At 45.3% G+C, this 13,259-nt stretch overlaps 2 protein-coding genes across 5 annotated transcripts in view; one reads left to right on the top strand and one right to left on the bottom strand.

Annotated features, from left to right (window-relative positions):
• Positions 1-13,259, top strand: part of LOC119460723 (uncharacterized) — a 126,917-nt gene that overhangs the window by 69,803 nt on the left and 43,855 nt on the right. For 2 of the 3 annotated variants that reach the window (XR_007468490.1, XM_049673167.1), the window contains exons 5-12: positions 48-180; positions 2,884-3,018; positions 3,904-4,007; positions 5,254-5,378; positions 8,111-8,223; positions 9,774-9,902; positions 11,279-11,381; positions 12,900-13,000. Coding sequence is in view for 2 of the 3 variants with exons in the window: in XM_049673167.1 (XP_049529124.1) it covers positions 48-180; positions 2,884-3,018; positions 3,904-4,007; positions 5,254-5,378; positions 8,111-8,223; positions 9,774-9,902; positions 11,279-11,381; positions 12,900-13,000 (943 nt within the window). In the remaining variant the exon portion in view is untranslated. The remainder of the gene's footprint in view (positions 1-47; positions 181-2,883; positions 3,019-3,903; positions 4,008-5,253; positions 5,379-8,110; positions 8,224-9,773; positions 9,903-11,278; positions 11,382-12,899; positions 13,001-13,259) is intronic. The other variant, XM_049673168.1, reaches the window with a different exon arrangement.
• LOC119460727 (cell growth regulator with EF hand domain protein 1-like) overlaps positions 1-13,259 on the bottom strand; it is a 155,300-nt gene that overhangs the window by 140,537 nt on the left and 1,504 nt on the right. The gene's annotated exons all lie outside the window — the stretch shown is intronic.

The raw sequence follows: 13,259 nt of genomic DNA, 5'->3' as shown, positions 1-13,259 counted from the left end.
CCCCCCCCCCCCCCCTCCGTTATTGATGCCGCATGTGGTGCTCTCAGAAACCACGTGCTTGGAATCACGTCCGGACTGCACGAGATTGGGAACATGCGCCTGGAAATAGCCCTCTATTTGCTCCTCGCTTGGGCCACGGTGTACCTCGTCATCTGGAGGGGCCTTCACCAAAGCGGCAAGGTGAACCAATATGGAACTTGTCAAATAAGTCCCGCGCGCACCAGTTGCATCCTTGCTCTTGAGGCCGCACTTGAACGCCGGGTGAATGACGGGCCTCATCGCCACCGAAGAAGAAAGCCTGCATTCCAGAGGACCTCACTTCTCAGATAGGGAAAACGCTCTCTTTCCACTTAAGCCAACATCACGTCACAATGGCAACAGCCTCCCACATGAGCCAGCTTCTCTGCACTGCAGCTTTTTGACATAATTGGCAGCAATGACTGCCCAGTGCGAAACCGAAAACCAATTTTTACCTGGAACACTGTGGCCCCAGCAGCCAAGATGCACGAGATGTTTGTAAAGATGGCAAGTGTGCCTGCCAGAATGGCAGGGACACTTTACCTTTGGACTTCTTTACCTTTGTACTCGGTCTGCGTCTAAGGGAACCGATGTGCCGCCACCGTGAAGGCAAAGGCGTCTACAGTGCAGAGAAGTTGGACTCTCAGGTACGCAAGAGGTATTACGAGTTTCGCTGCACATATCGAGGTCAGTATTGCTTATTGTTGGGAATCTTCTTTCGGCGAAATGTTTTGGTGAGAATAAAAGCGAGTCGTAAAGAAAAGGGCAATCTTCATATCGTCGAAAGAACTCTCTAATGTCAAGTTGACTTTTCGCCCGTCCTTGGGTAGAGTGTGAGGTGTCTTTCTTTTAACTAATGAAAAATATAGCTTCGGTGAATTTTTGCTATAGTATAAAAAGTCGCTGGGATATCTGGCACGGGAGTATTAATTTTTCAAGTATAGCTTTCGAACATGATAAGCTCCCGCTTTTGACAAAAACCAGCGTTTACGTATGAAACAGCTTAACTAGCGTTAAATGTCCATTCTCCTATAATGTCCTTCGGTGACCCTTTGCATTACTACACGGTATCCAACCGGACATTCATCCTCCGATCTTATTTTGTACCGTCCCATTTCACCTTCCATCGTTTTGCCCTCCATAGAGGCTGGACAGTCGGCGCTATGAGTGATGAGGAAAGAAGTAAAAATATAATGGATTGTTACAAAACACAGACCCTGGTTACCTCCCTGTTTTTAACTTGCATGGAAGCGGGTACAGCGGGATTTGTGGCTTTGCGCTTTCTACTGAGCGCGTTTAGCGTGCGCAGAGCATCTGATGCCAGCAGAGCTATAAGCTCGTAGCGCTCTCTTCCCTCTTATCTCGGTCATTTTTCTGTCCCTCCTCCTTCACAACACTGTAAGGATCGTAACAGCGCAAACAAGGCACGGACAAAAGGAAGGAAATACGACAACAGGGCGCTTACAATGAATCCCAACCAACTGGCCCAACTTGCCAGTTGGTTCACAACACTGCTAAAAGATGGTCAGGTGTCAGCCGCACGCTAGACAGTTACGGCGCAGTCAGCAGGCTCTCCTCTTCATTGTTAACAAACATATATATCTGTCTTAATGCGAAGCATTATTGTCCGAGTCAACCCAGTTTTTGTCGTGTATCTGGTATCTGGCCTCTCTCGCGAAGAAGCCAGCAAGAAATGAAGAAATCATGGTTTCGATAGTCATCGTACATGACCGCTATTTGGATAGCCATCGTACATGACGTTTGCCCGAATGAAATTAATTTCAGAGCTTTGTTTCCCAAAATAAATTGCGTAACACTGCATAATTAACCATGATATAAATGCGCCTAAAATTAAATTCTGCGGTTTTACGTGCAAAAACCACGATTTCATTATGAGGCACGTCGTAGTGAGGGACTTCGTATTAATGTAGACCACTTGGGTTCTTTAACGTGCACCCACTGCACGGCACATGGGCGTTTTTGCCTTTCCACCCCATTGAAATGCGGCCGCCGCGGCCGGGATTCGACCCCATAGCCAGTACGCCACGCCACCACGGTGGGTTGAATGCGCCTCCTGAGAAGCTGCTCTGCATCTAAGGGCGAGTACCCTTGCTCTATATACATAGATTTGAGTTCGCACTTACAATAATGTGAGAGTCCGCTCGAGTTCGTGCGGTTCCGCTCTGCTCCTTTGCTCCCAGAAAACTCTGAGCGCCTGCGGATTGCTAGAGACGCACATACCCTGTGCAACTGGGTATCTGCACATACATACATACATACATACATACATACATACATACATACATACATACATACATACATACATACATACATACATACATACATACACACATACACACATACATACATACATACATACATACATACATACATACATACACACGTACATACATACATACATACATACATACATACATACATACATACATACATACATACATACATACATACATACATACATACATACATACATACACACGTACATACATACACACATACATACATACATACATACATACATACACACGTACATACATACATACATACATACATACGAATAGACAGACAGACAGAAAAGACAGACAGACATAATCATTCGCTGCAGAACACACATAATTCATAGCAACCATTTTCTACCCAACCAAGCATGCTTCGCATTACGCATATGTCGACTGTAGTTGATTCTGCTCAACTTCTAACTCGCTATTGCTTCCTCTTTCTTTCACACTTGCTCATATATCTCTTCCCCGTGTATTTCATCTCAAAGCAAGTGGCCAGTGAGAGTTTTGTCTCTGCCGACCTGTATCTGGCTTTCTTGGGTCAATTTCTCTATTTATCTTCCAGATTGTATGGGTGGTGGCACTGTTTCCCTACGTTTGCCTGTTTATTCTACTCGTGAGAGGCGTCACGTTGAGCGGAGCGACCGACGGTCTCTTGTTTTACATCAAGCCTGATTGGAGTCAGCTGCTAAAGCCGAAGGTGAGCACGTTTCTTTAACTGATCTCAAGCCAAGCTGGCAGCGTGCTGGCGATGGTTGTGAACGCGGATGTTGACTCGTGTTGCGAGCGGTTCACGAGGGTAGTGTGTGTCGTGAGAACGTCGCTATCCGTACGGACAGGGCGCAAGCTTCCCGGAGGCGGAGCTTATTGCGTTCTCTGCGCGTTAATAATCCGAGCGAAGCGAACGTCGCAAGGAGGAGGAGGAGAGAAAGAGAAGGCAGGGATGTTAACCAGAAATGCGTCTGGTTGGCTACCCTACTCTGGGGGACGGGGAAGAGGCAATAGAAAGATGAGATAGAGAGAGGAGGGGGGAGGAAGGACACGGTGAGCTCGCGCACGCACGCGGAAGGCCTGAGCAATTCAAAGGCGTTCACATAGGCCAGTCGTCCTCAAGTAAGACAACAGTGCCTTCAAAGCTTTGTAATTACACCCAACGTCGCAAGAGTCGTTGTTATCACAGCGGAGTATTAGTCCGATAGAAATAATTTCAATGGCTCTTTACACGTTGCATTCACGTACTCTTGTCGGGCTGCTGCAATTCCATGTGCAGTGTAAAACCTAGGGAAGACCGTGACAGTTTCGTTATTAGTTTCGTGAGGAGGATGCACGAGGGCTGCGAAAATGTTAGAGGAACCGGCAGCGCCCTTTTGTTGCGAAATCACTGGGCGTGGCCATATTTAATGCAGAATGTTAATGCCAACAGATTGCTATCAATGTGATGGCAAGCACATGAACTGCATCCCGGCGCGGCATGATGTGCCCTCACGTGCAGATCAACCTAGTTTGCACTTCGACAGATCGTTTTAATGCTGTTTACACTAATAGCACACGTCTTCTGCTAACTTTTCTCGTATTTTGTTTTCAGGTATGGATTGCTGCCGGCACTCAGGTGTTCTACAGCTACGGAGTAGGTTTCGGCTCCCTGATGACCCTAGGAAGCTACAATGAGTTTCATCAAAATTTCTTCAGGTTAGCGTCCGCAGAATCTTTCTTCCTTAATTCATAGGTCATCCACACTTATAACGTCCGAGCTGCCGTTTTTGTTTTCCCCTCGAATATTTTGCCCTCTTTCATGTCTAAACTGTAAATCAAATTACACCTGTAAGTATGTCTTTATGCGTCCATACTCCATACTTGTGGCCCCCTATCGAAATTTGGGTTTCGCGTGAAGAAAAATGCTTATCAATGGTGAATTAACCAACATTGCCCACTTGGCAAGGTCGGATACTCGTGGGTGTCATTACAAAATTACGCCCTCCAAGCCGAATAAGACACAATGTATACAACGGTCGTTAACGCTCACGCAGATACGCTCAGACACGGCTGACCTCTCCGCCTATCCAGTACACAAACAATCTATCCTCTGACAATATTTACTATTATCCGGGCCACGGCGGCCGCATTTCTGTAGGGGCGAAATGCGATAACACCCGTGTACTTAGATTTAGGCGCACGTTAAAGAACACCAGGTGGTTCTTTACCCAACTTATTCCGGAGTCCCCCACTACGGCATGCCTCATAATCATATCGTGGTTTTGACACGTAAAACCCCATAATTTAGTTTAATATTTAAATATGCACACCCGGCGACAAAATATTATACAGACCATGAAATCCGAGAAAAAGCTGAATATTTCAGCAACATCACAAGGCAGCCTGGTATTTGCATTTCGGGCCTTGACTAGAATATGCTAGCAACACTGTCGTATACAGTTTTACTGGTTACTGCTACACGCTGCTCGGGAATTGAACGTTTTCTGAGATCCCGTGGTCCGTAAACTTTTGTCGCCGGGTGTACTATTCAGTTACCGGCTGGTGCTGCGGCGGCTGCTCCTTATTACAAGTAGATTGGAACCAAACGCTTATATAAACATTTTCCTCTGTATATTCAAAATCTCTGTACGAAATATTTAGCAATTTTTCAGTTCAACAAGGCCGTCTCCCTTGTTGGTTAAGTGAACGAGAAATTGTGCCTCTGTTTGTGCCTGCGTATGTGCCTGTCTCTAAAAGATTGAAATTATGAGACTAGCTATTTTTAATTCACTTTCATGGGTCAAAAACGCACGATGTCTGTTTCTGCGCCGTAAACAAGGTCACGGCTTGCTGCTGTAATGTCTGGATTCAAATGTCTATATTTAGCGCAAACAGCTGTAGCTGTAGAGGCAGGGCCCCTGACTGATAACCACTCTCCTTTTTTTTCCCCCCATGTTCACAGAGATTCGGCGGTTGTTTGTGTCGTCAACCCTATGACGAGCATTCTGTCCGGAACAGTTATATTCTCCGTGCTTGGCCACATGGCTTTTCTAGCTGGTAAAACTGTAGGAGACGTCGTGAAGTCTGGTAAGAGTCTTATAATTATTAAACACGTCGGAATAGCTTATATCTAAACTTGAATTCAGTGACCCGTTCCTCTGGTCGTCTAATAAAAGAGGCTTAGAACATAAAAAAAGTGATTAAAATATAAAATTATTCTTAAACCTTAAATATTTCAATCTTTTTTCTCTCGTTTCCCGGTCAGCAGGCCATATAATCAAATGGACCTTCGCAGAAAAAAAAAAATGTCAGGGGCGATTTAGCGGTAAATGCGGGAGAAATGCGTTGGCATTACGTCGAACTTCTTTGAGGTCCCGGATATCCACGATTTAAACCGCGTTCACCGCATTGCAAGCTGCTGTTCAAGAGCTCACTCGACACACGTCCTGCCTCTTCGTGAAGCCATGTGCAACAACTGACGCTGGTCCGGAGCAGACCACCATCAGTTGCACTATATATACACGGTGTCCCAACTATCATGCACCAAGATTTAAAAATACGCAAATGCCACGTAGCTGGACATAACCAAGGTAATGTTGTTTGCCGTCGCTTGGAGAAACTCATATTACTTTTTGCATACCGCCTAATTACATAATTAGTATGAATTAATTAATCAACTTCTCAAATATTACAATTGCATGAAAAGTGTCAATGAGAACATTGTAGAGCAACATGAGAAACTTCCGATGCAGCTTTCTGTTCAATACTTGCTACATAAAAGTGTTTTTCCAAGCGTGAAAGAAGCCCGCAAACACACACACACACACACACACACACACACACACACACACACACACACACACACACACACACACACACACACACACACACACACACACACACACACACACACACACACACGCACACACACGCACGCACGCACGCACGCGTGCGTGTACTTCTAAGCTGTCTCATCCCCTCTCTACCTCTACCACGAGACCGGCTTCCTACACTTGACACACATACACTTTTTTCCACTTTCACACTCCTAATGCGAACACATTAAAAACGATACTGATTGAAAGTCCAGAAAGAAAGCACAGCATCATGTTCGAAAAAGATCAGATCAGATCAAATTCCTTTCACATATTGTGATGTGGGAGGGGTGGTATGGATATTTGCCCGAAACCAATTTAAATGAAAGCGTCGTGGAGGGTGAGAACGAAACAGAACAATGTTGTTTATCAAATGCATCTTTTATGTTATCAAAGCGGTCGAACAATGAATGCCACTGGAGCCAATATTCTGACAAGGGGACCTGGCTTCTTCATTGCAGCACCTGCTTTCATTAGAGAGTTTTAGAATAGGGGCCCCAAACGTTTTGGGGCCCCAAAGATATAGCGTCGACACCACTGCGCATGCGCGAGACGCTAACTGCGTTTGGGTTTTGCGTCGGGCACGCTATTTCGCCGATTTAGCGGGAGCCCCAAAAGCAGCCCCAAAAGTTTTGCGTCAACAAACATGGCGGCACCCATCGAAGCGGCGGCTCTGCGAGTACCAAACTCGGCTTGATTCGTGGTAACGCGTGAAGTTCCTAAGCTAGGAGAAGTGTCTGTGGTTATCGCTTTCTCTCAACTAACGTGTGTAATGAAGATTGATTCATTAGACGCCGCTGATTCTGATTTCGATTGTCGATTCCATGGCTCGTAGGCCTAACGTGGATTAGCTTGGCTGGTGAATGCACGTCAAGTTGGTTACTCAAAATTAGGCGCAATAAATCGCTTGCTGCTGACAGAATAACATCTTAATTGCAATTAAACGCAAAACCACGAAAGTCAAAATTACTCTTCCTATCATAAAATAGTAGGTATAGTTTATTTTAATATTTAGAATAGTTTTTCTTTGACACCGTAGTGGCGCTGCAAGCGCAAGACGCTATTCGCAAACGCAAAGCCCTATACTAAAACTCATCACTCTTGCATGCCCCAACGCTAACACCCGCAAAGCTCTTTGGGGCCCCAAACTTTTGGCCCCTATTCTAAAACTATCTATTAGCAGCGTTTATGTACACGCATGTCACTCTCCTCCACCCTCAATGAAGGAGGAGGAGGTAAATAAGCTGGCGCGCAGAGTAGGGTGAGGAATATGAAAATGTCAAGAAATCGCGAGGGGGGAGGGGAGGGAAAAAAAGCAGTCACTTTTAATTGAAATGCACTTTCAATAAAGGAAATGGAAGTGGGTGAAAGGACAACTTGCCGCAGGTAAGAGCCGAACACGCATCCTCCGCAACTCCCTCTCTCTCATTGCACTTCATAAAGAAGATAATGTTTCAACTGCGACTGGTTGGTACAAGCCACAGTTTTCTGCACTGCTTTCCGCACGAAAGAAAACACAAAGTACAAGGGCGAACAACTGAGCTGTCTTGCTTAAACCGATTTCTGTGATCACTGGGCTGACTCGAGTACTGTATGCTAGTCCTCGAGCACGCACCGACGCATACTTTTGATCTTCATATCATTCCTATCTGTAAGAAAACAGTATTTTCTGCTGATACTGCATAATCGTGCATACGGTCTGTATGTTCCCATTGTATACATTTAACATGTATGTTCTTCTTTGTATTAGTTTTTCGCCATGTTTATGCGCCAACTTGCTCATCCGTCAGCGTCAATATTAAAATAATGTGCTGTAGACAAAGATATTTCCATTGGAGCAACCTGATCTATACGAAATGGCCAAGTTACTGACAATGCAATATTATTTCTTTGTGTGTGCTGAAATCGCCCATATAGTATTTCCGTCTCGTTGCAAATTTTTAGGACCAGGCCTTGCCTTTCTCGTGTATCCCGAAGTCGTCACTCGGATGCCGGCCTCGACGATCTGGTCAATACTCTTCTTCGTCATGCTGCTCTTCCTCGGAATAAACAGCCAGGTACCGCACCCAGCGCATTTCTGCCAAATATGAATGGGTGCACCTCTTTCTTCATAGCGTTGTTATATACAATGCGCTTGGATTACATCGTTTGCTTGTTTCATTAGGAAATTCAGTACAGAATGACTGGTGATAGGCGGATGTGTATCGAAAGCCATTGGTGCTCTGGGTTCATTGTATAGATACATTATACAACACGATTGGCTGAAAAATTATGTACTGCCGGGGACAAAAATACCCAGGACGCGAGAGCGGCGACCGAATTGCATCGCTGCACCATCTGCCGGTATCAGCCACAACGTCAGCTGGATTCTAGACTGCTCAAAAACGCATGCAGGGACCACTCTGTAATCACAAGCTTTTGAATGTGAACAGCAGACAAGGGATGCAGCTCTACGTGGCTTGCGCGTAGTATTCCTTTGTATCTGCTTGCTGTTACCACTGTGTCCCTGGTTACGTTTTGCCAAGCAAACATGTACTGGAACAGACGACGTCACTCGCACATTTGAAATTATTTGTTATTTTTACATCGGTGTGCCCTTGAGTTAACTCATTTGGATTTCAAGTCTAAAATACCGGGGCCGTCACATAGGTCGGTGGCACAAAAAGCTCTTCGCGCACTAGTGTAGTTTTTGAAGTTCACCGGCATGAGTGACCGTTTATGGTTCACCTGTGCATCCTTCTGTGTGCGCGCACTGTGTGTTCTCCACCTCCTCCCCCCCCCCCACCCCCCCACCCCATGTCCTCTTTGTATTCCCCTTTTCCTTTACTCCCGTTACAGGGGTGCAAACCCGATGTAAGTCATGAACGGCAGCTTATCGCTATCTTTTAAAGTTGCATTATATCGGTACTAACATATAGGGCAGGAACTTGGAGGTTAATAAAGACGCTTGAGAAGAAGTTAGGAACCGCGCAACGAGTAATGGAACGAAAAATGATAGGCGTAATGTTAAGAAGTAGGAAGACAATGGTGTGGATTAGAGAGCAAACGGGGGTACCCGACATGCTAGCTGACATTAAGACGCTATGCTAGTTGACATGACGGAGTTGGGACAGTCATGTAGGGCAGACTACCGGTGGTCTAAGAGTTACAAAACGGGTGCCGAGAGAAACGATATCGGGAACGTCAGAGGACTAAGTGATATTCGGAAATAAGGAAACTTGCAGGCATAAAATGGGATCAGCTGGAACAAGACAGGAATAAGCGGAGATCGGTGGGAGAGGTCTTCGTCCTGTAGTGGACATAAATAGGCTAATGATGATGGTTATGATGACGATGATGATTACAAAACCGGACACCCGTGTGATGACCTCCCTGTCCTTTCTTATTCTTGCTTCCTCTCTCTCTCTCGGTAGCAGCAATCACTGCTACAATGCGCACAATACGTCAATATGAGCCCTTGTTGACTTGGTAAAATAGGCAAAGCACGCACCTTCCTCTGTGTGCTCTTTGACATCGATGTAACCTAAAAAGCCTTGTTAGCCAAACTACTGCGCACCTCTGCTTTTACTGAGGGAGAGAGTATATGTCTTGTCACTTGCTTTTGCAGTTTTGTCCATCGGAAGCGATAGTCGCCGGACTGATCGATCAATGGCCGCGGCTGGTCACGCGGCGGAGGCTCATCACTTTTTGTTTGGTCGTGCTCCAGTTCCTCCTTGGTCTTCCGATGACGACACAGGCAAGTGTCCGTTGGCGGATTGTTACTCTGATGGAGATCTCCTATTTTTCTGTCTTGTCTTTCAAAGCTGTAAATGTACAGTCTCTTCCACACTTATCAATCCCCATTTGTGTGTCTCAACTAAAATTGACCATATAGAATGGGTCGAGGTTATGCCCTGCCTCATCAGATCTCGCAGTGAATCTTTTATCTCCGAAACATCACTCGACTGGAACCATCTTCCCGTGTCAACAGTTAACAAAAATCAAACATAAGTTTTATCGTTCTGTTCTAGCTGGCATAATGTACTAATGAAATTATTTTTTACACGAAATTGTTACAGAATTACAATATTTATGATTGTAAAGTAAGAGCGAATTAAACCTAGCTTATAATTCCCTCCATAATACATATAAAACATATAATACATAAAACATATGCATAGAGGAAACTGCATGCCAAGCAGGTCATAAAAACGCCTGTGGAAAAGACAACGACCTAAGGCAACGATCCTAATTTATAAAAGGAACCTAAAACTCCTGATTTTATACTTGGAGCTTATAACATTCAAACTTTGGACTGAGTATGTAAACGCCTTGACATTTCTTCGGTGGGAGATCGCTTGGTTACGCCTGGTACCACCTTGAGTGATACATGTACTTACGGTTTCCGCGACAGGAAATTATACCAGTCTCTACCTTTACCAGCAAATATAAAATATAATAATAAACAATTAACACAAATAAAAAAATAAAATAACGTTAGGCAAGCATTTTTCACGTACAGATTTTGACCTTCGCGCACAACCTACTAGACGTCCTTTAAGACGTCGTGCATTCACATAACGTTTTAAGGATTTTCTTATTTAAATGCGAAGCATTTCCTTGCCTAGTCGGAGCCAAGGTCAAACGTAAGGCCGTTCAAGGTCACAGAGTTTGTCGCCGATGCGCTCGCACCCCCATGCGCCCATTCGGTGGTCGCTATTGGCTCGGCCCCTCCTTGTACCGCGCGCATGCGCGCGCTTTCTCACTTGACCAGGCGTGCCCGCTCGCCCGCCGCTACAGGCTTGACGCATCCTCCCCTGTCCTGTCCTCCCCAAGCGGCGCCGACTGGCGGACCGCCACTTGCGGGATGCAGACGCATACTTTCAAAAGCACTTTGTCGAATATGACTTTGGTGCGGCGTGTAACGTCTGCGACAACCTCTGATTCAGATCGTACGTCGTCAGGGTGTCTCGGCCCACGCATGTGGCGGTCCTCAAGCGAGCGTTTCTCCGTGAGAACGCGAGTCCGTTCGGGCTTTGCACCACGTGCACGGGAAGAAATGCTTCGCATTGAAGTTAGATAATCATTGAGGATGGTTTCTGTCCATAAGTTTTTTACCGTTTATCATTGCAGGGTGGAATGTACATTTTCCAGCTAATGGACAACTACGCTGTCAGCGGCATCACGCTGCTGTTCATAGTGTTCTTTCAAGCAGTAGCGCTTGCATGGGTCTACGGTAAGCAACTGTTTACCGCAGTACGGAGTATTTTACCTTCACAAGTATTAATTGTACCTGCTTGCTGGTTAATTAACACTTGTAGGGACCAAGGCCGGTATTTTGTAGCGATCCCTGATGACTTATCATCCACCGCTCACGGCCGGCTGATCCCGTTGATAACGCGAGCGGACCGTCGCTCTGACCACTGACAAAGCGCGATAAGCCCGAAAAGGCATTAGCACCGGAAAGGCATCGTTACAAAATACCGGCCCAAGCCACACACAGAGAAGGTCGAGGCCCACCTACTATACACAACCTTTCTCGCGGACAATTCTCTGTGGCAATAGAAGAAAATCTACGAAGGCAAAGTGCGCGCAAGTAAGAAATCTTTTGGAAAAAGAAAGTTCCACATTCTCATTCACATTAGCCTAAGCTGGGGAACAGAAAACGTACATATATCACTTAAAACAGCATAATAAGACAAAATACTGCACTGAGCACTTAATTTGACGTATTATTCAGCTTCTCCCATACGCGTTTTGGTAAAAAAAAATATAAGCACGGATGCACGTGGAAGCTACGCTGATTCATTATCATAAAGCACTGTCAGACTCTGCCGAAATACGTGGCGCAGTAACATACATGTGCAGGAGTTGGGCCACTGTAGCGTTACCTTCATTGGCACAGAAAGTTATCTGCGAGTATATATACGTTCCAAGGTCGCATTGTCCTCTTAATTCACAAACATGATCTCCCTTATGCGTTTTACGCTGTACTGTGCTTATGGCTACAACAATAATCAAGCGACATCCGCCCATTACTCAATCAAAATGTTACAGAGCTGTCAAAAGAATCCGCTCCAACGTGTAGCAATAGCGAAGGTATACTCGAAGAAATCTCACGTTATGCAAATCCGCCAAAGTTCAAGTTCCTTCGTCTATAAATGAGCGCTTGAAATAGATATAACAGTTGCATAGGTGCACGCGGATGCCGCAATTTTATTGACGCGGTGTAGTAAAGGTTGAGAATAATATAAATACTTCCAGAAATTGGGAATAAATTATCCAACAACTGGGCTAACTCTTGTCCAAAAAGAACAGCAAACATTCAAATGACAACGATATCAGCGTGCACAGCCGACGACTTTGTAGCGAAGCCAATATCGACCAGCAACAATTCACATGACGCAAAAAGCTTCCGATAAGCCTCGTAAAGAATGGAGAAGGATTGCGGATGTACTGGATTGAAGACATTCAGATTGAGTGATAAGAACACAGATTCGAGAACACAGTAGACGCATCGATGGGCGCAGACAACGTGACAACTCACGCTTAATTTGGAGCGCAATACGATAAGACAGCGTATCAGTGGTGATAAGAAAATAAAGTAAATCAAATGCACCACTCGGCGTTATGCACCAGTGATTTAGAAACACCCGCGGATCACATTAGCGATGTTTTATTGAATGCTTTTCTTCCCGTGTTACACAGGCCTGCGAAAGCGATACTCTGACAGTGACCGAGTCTGTTTACGCAGGGACAAGCAACTTATCCGATAACATCAAGGAAATGATCGGCCGCCGACCCATCCTGCTGCTCCGCTTGGGATGGACGTTGTTCATACCCGCCATGTGTGTGGTACGTGACTATAGTGATTCCGCTTTCGCGGATCAATTCACTATCCACTGCGCACTCAAAAAATTGCTGCGAAAGTTTCGAATTGAGAGAGCAGAGAGAGAGAGAGAAAGTATTTAGTAATATCTGTAGGTTGGGCGAGCCACGAGCCAGGCATGCTACATCAGATGATTAGGATGAACGATGCAAGAAGAAGGAGAAAGAAAGGAAAAGATAATAAGGACGATAAGCAGCGAAAACATATAACACAATACGCGGCGCG

The sequence above is a fragment of the Dermacentor silvarum genome, chromosome 8 (assembly GCF_013339745.2).
Source record: "Dermacentor silvarum isolate Dsil-2018 chromosome 8, BIME_Dsil_1.4, whole genome shotgun sequence".
Classification (NCBI taxonomy): Eukaryota; Metazoa; Arthropoda; class Arachnida; order Ixodida; family Ixodidae; genus Dermacentor; species Dermacentor silvarum.
Note: the sequence above shows the minus strand (reverse complement) of the source record. Positions and strands in the feature narration are given on the sequence as shown.